We start from the raw sequence: 16,319 nt of genomic DNA on the forward strand, positions 1-16,319 counted from the left end.
AATCAGTATATAGCTATATGCTAGAAAGATATAAGGAGAAATGCAAATTGAAATAGCTATGAAATACAGTTTTTCTCCTATCTAACCAACAAAGTACTGCGTGTGTATGTTTTTTAAGATAACATACAGTGCTAGTTAGAGTGAAGCAAAGCAGAAGCTCTCACACATTGATGATGAAAATTTAAATCTTTATAATTCTTTTGGAAGTAGTCAGACTGTATATATCTTTAAAAGATATTAAAATTATGCACATAATTCTAGTGATGACAAAAAAACAAAGTGTCTGTTTAAATATAAATAAAAAACAAATTTTTACATATCCTTTATTTCTTAAAGTAAACTTATGGTAAAAACAATCACAAATATATTTTTAAAAACACTCTTTGTTTCAGTCCTTGGACAATAATATAGTTCTGTTCATCACGGTGCTATATTTGAATACAGATTATGATTAAGTAAGTTATAGTATATCCTTTCAATAGACTATTGTATAAGTATTAAAATTATTTTTAAATAATTTGTTAATTACCTGGAAATGCTTATTTTATGTTAAATGAAAACAAGACAATAATTCACATATAATGTTATCATAAGTATGTACAACAAAATCAAGTAAAAGTGCAGGGGAAAAGAAGAGAGAAATATACTGCAAAGATGGTAAGTTTTTCTTGAATAGTGAAAGTAAAGTTTAGTTAGTTGCCTAATTTTCTTTATTTTCCACCAAAGTTTCTATAGAGAGCCTGACTTATCTTTATAATGAGAGGAAAGTATAATAAGATTTACATTAAAAAATTAAAAGTGAAATTAGAGTGAGCCTACCAATAAAGAGATAAAAACTGTGTATCTTTATTCTTTTCCATTTATTTGTTATCTAGGGGAATCAGTGTTTATAGCAAAACAATGCCCATAATATGTATATTACATGCTGATATTTAAGGAAGGATGTAAGACCAAATAAGGTGGTTGATTAAAAATTTTTTTGGCCTAGTGATTTTTAAGTTACGTTCTAGAATCAATCAGCTTGATCTTATCCTTTAGGCATATTGCACAGTATATCCCTACTGAAAAACACATTTAGATTTTCCTCTGAAAAACAGATATGATTATTTCTCAGTTACCTCAACCATGGGAGAACAAATGGCCAAAGAAGTTTAGCTACTTGAATGTTCACATCCGTCATAACGACTTATTCTGAGTAGAAAAGTTATTGTACCTGGCCTTATCCTGGAAATGAATAAAGTGAACATACTGACTTTCATTAAAGTCAAGTCCAGAACTTTTCACATTTGCTCATTAAAATAAAAAAAGCCTATACCAGCAATAATACTCAGAGGTTATTCATTCAATTTACCCTATAGTCAATAACAGAAACATTGAAAAGAGGTATTTGAGGGAGGAAACTAATGCTCGAAATTTAATATGGCCAAAGGTGCATCACATTTGGCATTATTCTCTGCTTTCTGCAGTGTTCATTCATTGTAATACATGTTTTATAAAAAATAGATCTAATCAAAAGGCCAAGTAAGAGTATGCTAACCACATGATGAATATACTCAGTTTTGATGTCTAATTAAATCAGGGGTAATTTAGCTTTAAAATACTCCTGAAGACTCTTCTTACAATGAAAAATCAATGACGTGCAGGCTCTTTCTTGACGATAGATGATCAGTCACAAGATTAAACTGGAGCCAGTTTCAGAAAGTTATTAGTTGGAGAAATTTAAGTGAAGTTATAAAAACAACAGTTCCTCTAAGAAATTTAGTCCTCCTTAATCAAATATGCAAACTTAATTTCCATTTTAATTCATAAAAATAGTCTGCCTTTGTAGCATGAGTTCAGACCAGAACAGTGAGTTGGGGGAAGGCTATGCTGTAAAATCAAGAAGCTTCTAAATCTCACCTTTCCAATTGGTCACTCCACATCAAGGTTGAGGAGAACTGGCGGGGTAAGGAGGTGGAGCTGGATGCATAGTTGTTTGTTTGGTGCCTGATCTGTGAACAGACAGAGGGTTTCAGTGGACAGAATTACTGATTACAAGTACCTGTGACCTAAATGATCAATGCTGTATGATTGACCCTGAAGACAATTCCTCAACAGCTTTATCTAAATTATAGCTTCAATTAATTGAGCGCAATAAAAATATTGAGAAAAATATTTCCTTTTTATACATTTCTCAGTGATTCTTTAGAAAGAAATAGCAGAATAAAATGAATTTCTTGGTTACAAGAAAAAGCATGAAAAAATGAAATTCGATGTTTCTTTAGTCAGTCTTTTTATTAGATTCCTAGAATCTTTTTTTTCTCAGAAGTTTAGTTAAGATTATCTTAAACAAATGCCCATCCCAAGTGGCATGACATTACACAAGATGTCCAGCCAGACATGTAATTTTCCAATTCTTGACTGTGTTAAGCGATTAGATAATTTCTGTTTTAGAAAGGCAGTGTTATTTGAAGAAAAATAAAATGACATGTCTTCTTTGTAACGAAAATTACATTTTGTCCAATATCTATTTCAGAGAAAACAGAAAAAGTTTAGCAGCACTTTTTATAGAAATACTGTGGCTCTGGAAGAGTGGTTAGAATTGAGGTCAGAGTAAAAAAAAAACAAACAGGTTTTTCTATTTATTCTCTGAGACTTTCAGAATCCCCTGTGTGCCACTGTATGAGAAGACTCTTCATATGTTAAAGAGCAATCTGGTTAGACTGGGTTCCTGAGCTAGACCACTAGGTTTCTCTTTCTGATATTATGCTACATAGATTCTTATTTAGAGATTTGCTTTACCTATAAGTGCACTTGGGATTGCATTATTTGTTGGCTCAACTTTAGAAGCAGATACAACTGTAGGAATATGAATATCACGTGCCTGTACAAAGTCAAATAGCAGAAAAAGAAAGCACTAAAGAAATGAGGCACTGCAAGGTAATGTGTGAAGAGTCAGGAGTTCTGAAGTGTAGTGTGATTCCCTATATACTTCTCCAGGGGTCCCTGTTTCTCTTATGAATACTATCCATGATTCACTCCATCATTCTCATTAGAAAATTTTGCTTCACTGTCACATCTAATTTCTGTAGCTTACTCTACTCCTGAAGCCAGTGGATCATTCATTTCAAGCCAGTTTTCTTTCCTATGTGTCTCTTATTTTACCCCTTGTCTCTAGTCTTTGTGCCTTATTCTTCTCAGCTAGTGTATCTGTTCAACCTGTATGAAATTGTCATTTTTGTTGGGTCAAAATGGTTGGAAATTAAAATTATACACGATTTAACCTAATAACAGTATTTCTGATCCAAGTCTTTCTTCTTTCAAACACATCCTTCATATTGTTCCTATGGCAAACCGTGGCAAATCCTAAATATCTTTAAAGGTTCCCACGGAATAAAGTTCTGAAGTACCGAAGCCTGCCACTATGTGTCTTCAACCTACACTTGCAAGTTTATCTCCTGCCTCTCTTCATATGAACTTTGCTTTGATGCTCCAAACTACTCACTCTTCAAGAGACCTACCGATGCTTTTTCACGCCTCATTACTGTGGAGCTTCTTATTCCCTTTCTAAAATGCCTCTCTCTACTTCTGTTCAGAATTAATTCGACTTATCTTCCAAGACCCAGCCTTCCATTTTCTTGGAAAACTATTATTCCTTCTATCATATTTACATAGCATTGTATACATTATTCGAGATGTATATATCATATTGTACTTATTGGTCTATCAGTTTTCACACTCTAATTCATAGTAGGAGGCAAATAAAAGTTTGTGAATAAAACAGAATTCTTAGCAAATGCTTGGCTCTCCCCAATAGTCAACATTATGAGGCCAAGGACTGACCAAATCTTTTAATACACATAAGAACTTACTAGGTATAAGGCACTTTATCAGATCTGATGATACGCTCATATTTTAAAGTTCCCCTTGGCTTTAGAAATGTGTAGTCTCTATATGTTCCACATAGTACCTTGAGAATATCCATGATTATATTTCACCTAACTTTATATCGCTCTTCTTCACTGAACTGGGGAAAAAGCACTGAGTGTACATTTTGAATGAATGAATGAATGATATCTTAGGCTGTATATTCCCCAAAGTAGATCTTAAACCAAAGATTTGTATGCCAGTGACTTATTAAAAATGGACTGCCAGGAAAAGCCAGTAAAGGGGTGAGAATGTAGGAAAAGGAGACGAAGGCAAGCAAGGGTAAAATTTTAGGTGAGTCTATCCTCAGTCTGAACCTTTGGGAAATTCAGGAATATAAATTATGCTTTGAAGTTTGTCCCATTCCTAGACAAGGGGTCTGGGCTTTTCTACTTCAGTATCCATCAGTCATTGCTGTCTTGGGGAGGAATAAAACTCTTAGGCAATTCTGGCTCTGTCCTGGATGAGCCTCTGAGGGTTATAATGTAAAGCAGTTTTGCAGTGGAATAAGAAGAAACTGGAGATGGGTACATAGATCTGGTATGTACCCATCTGAGAGGTTCTGAGTATGACTCCAACTATATGGATACACTTCCAAGCAAGTATTTGGCAAGTTAAGTTTATCTGGCAGAGGAGGAGGCTGCCCATGTGCATAGATTGAGGAACTTTGAGAAGGGAGATCTATAGAAAATAATCTCCACACCTGCTATTGATGCCTGGAATCCCTTTAGTTAGGCACAAAACTTTTTCATCTGTATTGAGAAGCAGTATTTCAAAAGAGAATTATCTTAGGCAGAAGGGAGACACATGTATGAAGAATCCACCGTATGTCAGGTGATGCCAAACTGTTTTACATTTAATTCCATTCAAAGATTTACCCCTTTAATACACATACTTTCATCCACACAGAAGTATGGATCTTTCCTGATCCATACTTGTACAGGCACTAATGGGCCTCTCTCAGACATCTTAACTATCGCCACCATGAAGATGGTATCTTTCATGGTGCTCAAGATCTTCCTGCTCAAAATAAATCCTCTTTCTCTTCTTTCAGCTAAATCCATAGCTCTGCTGTGTTTTTTCTAAATTGCCAAATATTTATGATACCCAACCTGTTAGCAACTCTGGTCTTTTCGCTGGTTATGAGATCCCAAACATTCAGTTAATGCAGCTTTATTTACTAAGCCATATTATTACAGGATATTTTTAAAGATTCCAGTTAAGGTAGAAAAGACTGTGTGTGTGTGTGCACGTGTGTAATTTCCAATTTGAATTTGACTCTTGGACTGAATTATTTTCCTGTGGCAATTGTGGTAAAAAGATTGATATGTGAGTGGCCACTCTACAGACACATGAACACAGCCCTGTTGTTTGGTCTACTGTCATGACTTGTTGGTGTCCCTCGGCTTGTTTATGGTTTGGCTGAGGATGCCTGACAGTGTTCCTGGAGCCACTCTGTGTCTGTCAGTCTGTCTGTGAGGTTTCCTCCAGGATGAGCCAGCTGCACCACAGGGCTTTAGCTACTCTTTATCACATCCGACAAACTTCTCCTCAGTAAAACTGCATCTTTGGGGTTCTTGCAGCTTTACTGTCCAAAAAGATTACAAAACTGTAATCAGCCTATGTGACCTCCAATACTTCCATTTGAACCATGGTATTTATAAGGAGTTCTGTCCTTTTCCCCTTCAAAACATTGAAATATATTCTAAAAGGAATAGATCTTAATACTGATTCAATACAGTTAACACTGATTTCCTCACAATAGTGCAGACTGCAAGAATCCTAATAAGAGAAAGGAGAAATAAAATGATGGTGTGGAAGGTTGTTGAGGTTTTATGAAGAGGCACAGGACATTAAAAGAACAAGCAGAGAGGAGAGAGAAAGCTTGAGCAATGACAGAGGCCTGAATGAGCAAGAGCCAGGGAGAGAAAGAGAGCAAGTACGGCTGACTATACTGGTGTTTCACTTTGGGGCTAAGATTGGGTAGAGCCGGGCAGCAACTTGGATGGCAGAACTGAAACCACACTCAAAGGCGTCTAAAACTTTGACACAATTTGGGAGGATTACGAACTGATGCTTGGTAGCCAAAAACCTGATGGGAGAAGAAGGGTCCAATGTTAGAAATGCCTCTGGGAGGAACATCCCAGACTCCACGGACGGCAATAGGTGCTCTAGCCTCTGGCTTCCATGGAATATTACTCACACCTCTGCTTTATCTCTTATCATTTTTGGCACATGTGCTCCCAGGAGACTCTTAGAAGCTTGAATATCAACATTGAAGACGTCCCTCATTCCACGAATTTTTTTTATTTCATGCTACAAAATAAGGGGGGAAAGTTTTCCCTGCAAAATTTTGACCTACATTATATAAATGAAAAAGCAGAGTTTCTCAAGACCATAAAAGTCAAATCAGCCTTTTGAAGGGAATATCTAGAGGCATGGGGAATTTTGACTGTAAAAGCTTCTCAGTAAGGAAGAACATAATAGTTTCTTCTTTCGTCACATTTGATAGAGGCTTTAGAGACTATACTTCTAAATAGCCAATTAATCATTTTCCACGGCTAAGAAATTTTTAATTTCTTCTCCAACTAGTTGTTTTTCACTGGGAGTGTACATATAATATGTTTCTTAAGTATTTTAAAATCTCTATTCCAACTTGTCACCAAGTCCAAGTGATTCTACTTTGTTTGTTTGTTATGTCTGGGAGATCCTTTCTTCCCTACTCATTCTGCATCTTTCTTAGTTCTTCCTTTTATATCCACCCATTGCATTACTGCAACCTCCTTTTGTCTCCTAAGTGATTTCTCTGCCTCATAAAATCCCATACTTAACTATAGAGTGTAGAAGACAATGGAATCTAAAACATACTACCTGGTAGACTCCTGGTTCCACTGATTATTAACTGTGCGACCTTGAACAAGTTCATTGAACTTGCTGGGCTTCAGTTTCCTCCTCAGTTAAAATGAACAGTGATAGTAACTACTCCATAATATATACAGTAACAGAGTAAGCTCTCAGGATGTATTAGCTATTACTATTTCAGTTATGTTGGACATGTCATTCATTGTGCCAGCCTCACCTATAGACCTCTGTAAGGAAAATTCCTCTGCATACAGCACCTACCGATGGGGCATCCATAGGCTGCCATATTCTGTACAGGATTCTGTACATCTCAGGCATACCCAGCTGGACAAGTTATGAAAACCTAAGCCATAGGCTAGCCACTGATATATGACCTTCTAGCCAAGGAATAATGAACTGACAAGGAAGAGATTTCTTCTCTGAGAATCTGAATTTAGAAATGTTGAGAAAATGAGAAAATTAGCAGCAATACCAGAGCCATGAGGAAACAGATACTTGTAAGCAAGTAAAAATTATGAAGCTAAAAAATTATATTGACAGTAGAGATGAAGAAATGGCAGTTGGTAATGGAAACACAATTAAGCAGGTAGAAAATAGCTAGATCCAATGATGGTGGAAGACTAATGTAAAATTCTATTTATTCCATTGTTTATTCTCTGCATCCTGATCTGTCCTCTAACTCCAGCCAATATACTCCAAGCCATAATCATCCATTATAACAAACCTTCCCTTGCTGGAGCTAACCTAAGTAGGGCTACATATCTTACATCCCAGAGAACCTAAATAATTAAGCAATGGCCTTGCAAGACACCTAAGATGATGAGTTGGGGAATTTGATTTCAACTTTAGTGACCCTCAGTGCCCATCAATCAACTCTTGCCCTCCAACACACTCTATGGCTATCCTCATCCAGAACAAGATTCTCATTTTTTTTGGTATGTGCACAGACTAATTTTCTTTCAAGGGTTAATTCAAAGCCCATTTCTTCCATGAATATTTGGGTATTATATCACTTCCGCTTGAATTATTTTATTTGATAATAGAGGAAAAGAACTCCATGTATCTAGAAATGGGGATATTTGGATGCAGTCAGTGTCACTTACTGAATATCAGTTTCAACTGATTATAAGCTTCATGGATCATATCTGTCTTGTTTCTGCTCTGTGCTTGTGTATCATAGTGCCTGGAACAAAGAATTAACTCAGTAAATATTTACTGAATAAATGAATGAATGAATGATCTTTTCAACAAGACACTAGCTCTTTAAAATCAGGGAGGGTGTTGCAAGTATTCTCTCAAGAGCCCAGCACTACATCTGGTACAGAGTGGTACTCATTAGTATTTGCTGGCTGATTTACAATGCACTATATATGCAGAAGGGAGATTTTTTTTTTTTTAAGCTTGGTGATAACCATGCACACCTGGTCAAATCGCATCCTGCCTTATCTTTAATGTGTTCCCTAACTCTGTGAAAGTAAACCATGCAAAAGTAAGAACAATTAATTGTTATCAGCAAGACAGTACACTACAGACTAACCTTTCCCTACACCATCCTTGTCACTCTCTGACTCGTTAAACTTGGTTGGTTTTTCCACATCTGGAATTTCCTGGCTTTCCTAACCAGGAGGATACAGTCCTATCCCTGGAAGTAGACTTTAACCTAAATCTGGTTCCTAAAAATCCTGGGCTTCATAATTTAATTGTCATGGAGAACTTGAGCTGGCCAGAGTTCTATCAGTGCCCATAATTGTTGGGTTGAGTACTGAAAACTTGTTGTCACTAGATATACAGAACTGTATGGCTTAGCTATTCTAGCTATCCATTATGTTGGTAACTGATTTAAATAATGTTATTTAAATTGATTAAAATAAAATTATTTTAACTATTCTAAATGGCTCTACTAATAAAAAAAATAACAGCCTAGGAACTCACATCCTACTTAGAAATTTAAAGGAAAAAATATTTTTAAAAATGTATTTTTTCAAAGACAGAGATGAATAAAGTAGTACACTTCAGAAAAATGGGGAAGGCATTTTGGTGAAACAATAACAATATTCTGTAAATCTTTAAATGCCTCTTAATCATTTTCTTGGATTGTTATCATTATTGGGTCTTGCCCCCTCCTCACAGCCAGGGCAACCTTTCCATCATTATGACCCCAGGGAAACGGGAGAGCAAAAGCCAACTCGAGAAAGAGGAGGAAACAGCATGGAGAGGCCTTGCATACAATAGCTCTTCTAGTGCTAGGAGGAGGGGACATTACAGGAAGAGAAACAGGAGACCATGTCCTTACTTCTCTACAAAAACCACCTCCACACCAAACCACACAAGTGGGAGGGTGACGAAGGAACAAAAACCCTAAATAGGAAGGAAGAATGGCTATAAACTATCGAGGACACAACCTTATAGGGTGTCCTGGCACACATGAATGGATATATCCAGAGAAGGGGAATGGCAGAGAGAGGGCCATGATGATTCTCTGTGTGCCTTCCAGTTTTCACATAGTGGAGAAGTTACCCCCTCACACAAGAGTCTCTCTGGAGTTCATGGAAGAGGGAGGCAAGCTGAACACCAGAGAGACAGACATGCAGCTGCTGTGTTTAGGGCCAGGGTGATACCCTGGCAGATTCAGCTCACCTCAAGGCGGTGTCCAGAAGAAAGGAATTGGCTGAGCCTTGAGTCTACTGTGCCAGTAAGGAAACAGTGGGCCAAGTCAGCAAAGTGACACCATAGGGCTAGAAATGTGTTGAAGAAACAGTTCACAGGTTTTACCAGCCCTAAATCAATGGTGATGCCAGGAGCTATACAACAAACAGGAAACCCAAACTTAATTCTAGGGAGGGTGAGAGGACCCAACAGGCAGAACCAGGACCTATATGTGGACAACTGATTTCTCCTTATCTGCCCCCATTATCATGAGGGGAATAGAAGTGTTCTCCCTCACACAGATACCATCTTGGCTAAGAGAAGGGGCACCTGAGAAAACCCATGAAGAACATTCCCCTCAAAAGACTGAGTTAATGCAAACTGGAAAAAACAGATGGAAAAAATACCTTCAACAGTACATCTAAGATGCTATCCTCTACTGTCTCACCTCCTAGCCCCTGACCCAGCCAGCAGAGAACATGGGTTTGGAGGAAGTTTTGTTCTGTACAGAAAAAATTTAAAAGACATTTTTAAAATACCTAAGTTGTAGACTACAATTTAGCAAAAGCAGAGACTCTAAGAGCCAAATAGATGCCAATGGTGCTAAATAAATATGGTGACCCCCTTTATAAGTCTGTGAATATGTGCTTTCCAGTTTAATACATTATCAAGGTGACCCGGTAAAAAACTGAAACAGTGCCAGGATGACTAATAAAAGAAAGTCATCCTAATTCCAAAGTTAGGCATATATTTCTAAAGACAAATTAAATCTAATAATAAGTGAAAGTATTGTTCTGTTGTATAACTTGTAATCAGAGAATCACTAAAGGATCACATTCATTGCAATTTTATGTCATTTTTAAAAGGTAAATCACGGGACATGTAGTTCAGATACAAAGAAAATAAATGCACTCATGTATATTACCAAGTCGATATTTGAGAAAGATTAAATAAGATTAAAGACTATTATAAATATGGTAATTGCACTTAGTAATGAATTTCATGATAATCCTTATTCTCTAGGTTAGAGTTGATTTGATTGAGCTCTGTTTACCTCAGCATTCTGGAGGATTTCCTAGACCCTGGAGCTGCAATTGTGGTCACCATCAAAGAAAAAACATTTACGTATCTACCAGAAGAACCTGGTCCCCTCTGGTCTCTTCTCTGCATAGCAATAACCGATAACCTTCCAATACAATCACATTAAATCAGAGCCAGTGTAATACTGTCATGAGACTTCTGATTGGATATTAGCAAAAGCTATAGAGGGTCTAAATATCAGGAACATAAATTTAACTGAGTAGTGAAGGTCAATTCAATTGAGCACTCATTGATTACATATCTATTATATATAAGACACTGTGCTAGGCATTAAAAAAATCTTGACTCACTACCAATAAAAATATTATAAACTATATATAATTAAATAGTAGTCATTATGTAGCAGAAATTGTACATATTTAATGGTTATGATGTCTAAATTCTCAATGCATTCTCATTTCTCTCAGTGATAAAAGCAAAGAAAAATGACTAAAGTCCCATTAGTCACAATTTGGCCATTTGGAATCTAAATCTTATATTAAAATTGTTTAAATGCCAGTTGCTCAAGTTTAAATGCAAACCATTGTAGCAAAGTATTTATTATTCAGCTTTTCTCATTGTTAGTGATATAATAACTATGATCCTTAACCAGAAACTCAATATATTCTTTGATTAAAAAAATAAACTTCACACAGGAAAAACATCTTAAAGGTCATGCAATACAGGTACATCAAACAAGGAACCATTTTTCAGCTGTGACATATTGTCAGTTGCTTCCTAGTATCCACTCTCCACTTCTTCATAACAGAACCTGCATTATGAGCTGGAGACCACTTAAAACACTATATTTCCAACTTTCTCTTCCAAGTTAGATGTGGTCATGTGACTAAATTCTGGCCAATTACATGCAAGGAAAAATGATGAGATTTCTGAGAATTATCCTTAAAGGAACTTTACTTATTCCCTTCTCCTTCCTGCTGAGAAGAGGCGGATTTATGGCTGGAGCTCAAGCAGCCATAATGGACCATGAGACAGTGTTGCTAAGAGTGACAGCTAGATATAACATCAGTGTTTAATAGTCAAGAAATGTCCAAATCAGCCCTGGACTGCTGTGAAGGAGAAATTCTTCCATGATGTGAACACTTTCCTTCCTGTAAGCTGGACTTGAGCCAGAATGAAGGTTGCTTTTGCAAACCCCTCCTTAGTGACCGTCTGATCATAATTGATGTTTATTCTGACATAAATCTGCACCCTTCCCTTGCCTCCTGCAATGTGCTGTTTTCTGGAATAGGCTGTTGTCCTGATCTGGTCAAACGTGTAATTTCCTGTACCTGGTAGCATTAACGTACTAGTACCCATGACTGTCCCCCTACCCTTTACCTTATATAATTCTTTGGCACCTGCCAAGCAGCACAGGCATTCATTTCATCTTGCAATCACTCAAAACATGTAAGTTTCTGTCTCATATGTAAATTTCCCTTAATAAACTCTGTTAATTTACAAACTAGTAAATGCCAGCTTCTTCTTCCTGTGTTTCCTTGCTCTCTTAATCTTGCTTATAGAGGTAGATTTTCAGTCTCGGGCTTTTTCCCTGGCTCTGTGTGTACTAACAGTAGTTGGCAAGCCAGCCAAGAGATCCAAAAAATAGGATTTGGGACATCCATGGAGGAAATACTGGATTAGTCATCAATCTCCATGTGCCATGTGGGGAGGGGTGGTCCATATGCTAGATGTATGTGGATCACCATATGAGTACAGGACGTCTCGAAGATGCAGGCTGGTTGTATGAGGAACTATGCCTTAGGTACTGTGGCAAGGAAGAAAAGTTTATGGCCACAGCTGTGGGCTGGTGGCTTTTATGGGTGGTTCGGTTGGCCCCTTATGTCCAGTTAGAGGCAGAAAACAGGGTTAGAAAATTAGAGAAAGAACTGAAACTAGACAAGGATATTAGAATGTCTATGACTCTGTTAGCATCAGTACTAGCTGATAAAGGTTGAGGGAGGAAAGTTCCTTTGAACAGATCCTATTGGTTTTATGGAAGCCATGAGGTCTCTCCATCTGTTTGTATGTTCATGTGTGTCTCTATATGTGCTGTATTTGAGTGGTATTTTCTACATCCAGAGGCTATTGCTAACTTATAAAAGAGCTGTATTTAATTGGGTTAAAGGAATTGAGTGCTTATATAAATTAAGGATTGGGTATTCTAAACTTTTCAGAAATGTAGAAACTGACCCAAGTACTTTTCAGGATCACATGATCTGGGACAATATTTGGTAGTAAAGCTAGTTTATGTTTCTCGATTTGATTAAAATAGACATATCTTTAGAGTTATCAAAATTAGAGTTATCAGAATTAAATATAACACTTTTATTTTACCTAGGCTTAAAAATTTATCACCAAAAATAACAACTTAGAATGATGGCTGATTTTGTCTTAGGTCTCAAGATATTTTTCTGAGTAATCTAAACATAATTGTTAAGAACTAATAAATTTAAAAGATTCAAGTGGAACAAAGGTTTTGGGTGAATCCTTTAGCAATAATTGTAGAAGTTTTGTGAAAAAAAAAATCTTTGGGGAAAAAATTTTAATGTGTGGTCAAGCTAGTTAAGATTAGAATGAATTTATTGAGTAAGTAGATTTAAATATCAAAAGTAAGCTGATGAAAAAATAGAATTTGGTCCTCTTTTTTTCTGTTAAAAGACAAAGTTTTCTTGGACTATGGATCTTCTGATATGATATTGTGACAAGAAAACAAAGATTCTATGTTCTTACAAAATAATTTTCTGTTTTCTGTTGTCTTAATCAGATCTTTGGTTACTTAAGAAAATTGAATCTTCTCAATAATAAAAACTAACTTTTTGTATTTGAAAAGCTCCAGATGACTGTCATAAAAAGTCAGCAACAACAAAATCTATATAGAGTACGGCACACATGAAAGAAGTCCATTCTGCTTCTGCAGAAACAGCCCCTCACTGCCAGAGTTTTGCCGTTCTGATGTCCTTGTAACATGGCAACAGCCTTCTAAATCAGGGAAATTAAGATAGGTAAACAATGGCTGTAAATTAAATGAATAGTTGGGGCTGTTGTTTCTTCCGAGCTCCCTCATTTTTCAGGTTTTGCATTCCTTCATACACCATAGTACATTTAAACTGGTCTTCATTCCACTGCCACTTAGTATGGGTTATCAACATCTTCTTGTTGTTGTATGTATATTTTCTGGGTGGGTTGAAGCCTCCTTCCACTGCAAGCAAGGCTGATGCTCTCACAGTGACAAAGAAACTGTTAGAGAACAAGTTTCCCACTTGAGGTATGCCTTCTAAATGCTCCTTCAAGACTACTTACATAGCCCCCCTAGATCCTATGGAATGGTGGCTTGGAAACTGTCACTGTTTTCTTTCCCAACTTCTGTAAAACTCATTATATTGATGACATAATGTTAACCTGTGAAGATTTACCTCTGCCTCAGAAAACCTTGTAAGCTTTGCTGAACCACTCACTATAGAGAGGATGGGCAGTGAATCCAAGAAAATCCAAGATCCAAGTACCACAGTAAAGTTTTAGGGAGTTGTATGGTCAGGTAAAACCCACATTGTCCCTGAGGTCATCATAGACAAAGCACAAGCCTACCCCATACCAAAAGATGTAAAAAAAGGTACAGACTTTTGTGGGGATTTGGAAGTACTGAGGAACATTTACACATTTACACACATTTAATGCAATGCCTTTGCCTATTATATCACCTAGTTAAAAACAGACATATGTTGGATTGGGTAGCTAAACAGCAGGCTGCCTTGAGAAAGCAGAAATACTGCTCAAAGAGATTAAAGCCCTTGGAAACACTCAAGTGGAGTTGCTATTCAAATTAGATGTTTCGGTAATCCCAGAAGGCATGGGTTGGGTATTATGGCAAAACAAAACAAACAAACAGAAAAAACAGCAAAAGAGGAGAGTGCCCCTTAGATTTTGGTTCTGTTTGTGGAAGGCAGTAGAAATCATATATACTCCAACAGAACAGCAATGATTGGCAGTGTGTATGGTGCTCCTGCAGGTGGAGCAGCCAGTTATAGTAAGAACTTCCCTTCCCATCAAGGAGTGACTAGGCAACAGGTTCCAGGGACCTGCCTCTGCCATGACTCAGGCTCCTTCGCTGACTAAATGGCATACCTACCCACAGCAGAGGAGTGCTCTGTCAAATAGTTCTTTGTTTTTAGAGATGCAGCAACTATTAGGCCCTGTTGAATTGAAAGACCCTCCAAATGCTCCTGCTGCTATGTCTCTGCAACCTGCAAAGAAGGAATAGGGCAAGTTCCAGCTGGAGCTTGGTATACTGATAGCTCTCGCAGAATATTCTGTCTACCTGGATGGCAGTTACCATCCAACCAACCACTGACATTATCTAGATGAAAACAGGAACAAACTACAGTAGTCAGTGGGCTAAGTTAAGAACTGTCTGATTGGTAATCATATATGAACCTTGTCCGCTGATCTCATGTGTTGACAGTTGAACCATTTTAAAGAGATTGGTGTTATGGCTTGGACAATGAACAAGGAAGGGTGGATGATTATGAACAAACCTTTATGGGGACAAGGGATGTGGAAAGATACCTGAGCACGCTTATAAGAGCCAGAGGCCGATCTTGTTTTCCATGTCCCTGCCCGTAAGGCGCCTCTACCTCCAGGTAACCAGGAAGCAGATGCCTTGGCAAAAATATGCTTTTGCAACTGACAGTAGACACTGCAGATTAGGTATACCGACAGCATGGGCATTGTAGTGCCCAAGTAAGATGGCACATAGCTAAGGAGGCAGATAGCTGAGTTGGTGAAACAAAAAAATGGTGTCCTTAAACAACAGATAAAATTATTAACTGAAAAACCTTCTTTGGCAGGGTGGACAAAAGTGCTTTCCCAAGCATTGATACATTTACATGACCAACCTGTGGGGACTTTGGACTTTTGCTCCATAGGCTAAGCTGGGAACTCAGGCTGAGGCACCCAATATGATAAAGGCGTGGAAAACAAAGAACACAGCAATAGTCCTGATGTTTGCCATGGACCAACAAGCTATGATAATGAGGGCACCATGTCCTATTGTTCCTGGAATGGGGACTGCTTACTGAAATCTGCAATGAGATATTTCATCGGGATGGGTCAGTTTTTTCACACTCCTGGGTGGGGAGGAGCTGCTGCATCTCCAATGCTGTTGGGACCTATGGAGACATGCTATATGTGGACTGGTACACACGTCATTGAAAAAGGGGAGTTGGTAGGGGTCTTAGTCTGACATAGTCCCTCTCCTATCACTTCCTTATGCCAAAGAGCACCACTTACCCTGTGCCAACATATATAGTTTATACAGCCTGGCCAGGTTCCAAAGACTACAGCGACATTAACATCTAAAGATCAATAATTCTCATAGACAGAGATCTCCAGTTCAAGTCCCTACTAAATATTTGTCTTCCTGACCATAGACTTCTGCTGTTCCTGTGTCATCCAGATGTGAGGGTGAGAGGCACCTGTGGCATTATCTAAACTAAACGTTGTATTTTTATACCTGACGAATTTGCTAATATTGCTTTTTTGTTAGCACGTATGAAAACTCAAAAAAATGCTTTAAATGATCTGGCCCCAAGCCTAGGTAACCTACTAACCCACTGGTCTGGCTCCTACGGGTATAATGAAAAAATTGCTGCTAACTCCTGGACTATTTCTTTTAATGTCTCTTTTCTTGTATGTGTCTGTACTGTTGCCACAGATTGTGTCTCCAGTGCAATCAATTGGCGACTAAGTGAACTACCACCTGGCTACTGAAGCTTTTTGCTGAACACTCAGGGCACCTCTCGAGAAGAAGGGGATCACATGAGATT

The 16,319-nt window shown here is 37.6% G+C and overlaps 1 protein-coding gene across 3 annotated transcripts in view; it reads right to left on the reverse strand.

Moving 5' to 3' along the window:
- PTGER3 (prostaglandin E receptor 3) overlaps window positions 1-16,319 on the reverse strand; it is a 163,284-nt gene that overhangs the window by 90,227 nt on the left and 56,738 nt on the right. For all 3 annotated transcript variants that reach the window (XM_039838589.1, XM_039838590.1, XM_039838591.1), the window contains exon 3: window positions 1,900-1,991. In XM_039838589.1, the coding sequence (XP_039694523.1) occupies window positions 1,900-1,991 (92 nt within the window). The remainder of the gene's footprint in view (window positions 1-1,899; window positions 1,992-16,319) is intronic.

This window comes from Pteropus medius, unplaced genomic scaffold (genome assembly GCF_902729225.1).
Source record: "Pteropus medius unplaced genomic scaffold, Ma_sr-lr_union100, whole genome shotgun sequence".
NCBI classification, from domain to species: domain Eukaryota; kingdom Metazoa; phylum Chordata; class Mammalia; order Chiroptera; family Pteropodidae; genus Pteropus; species Pteropus medius.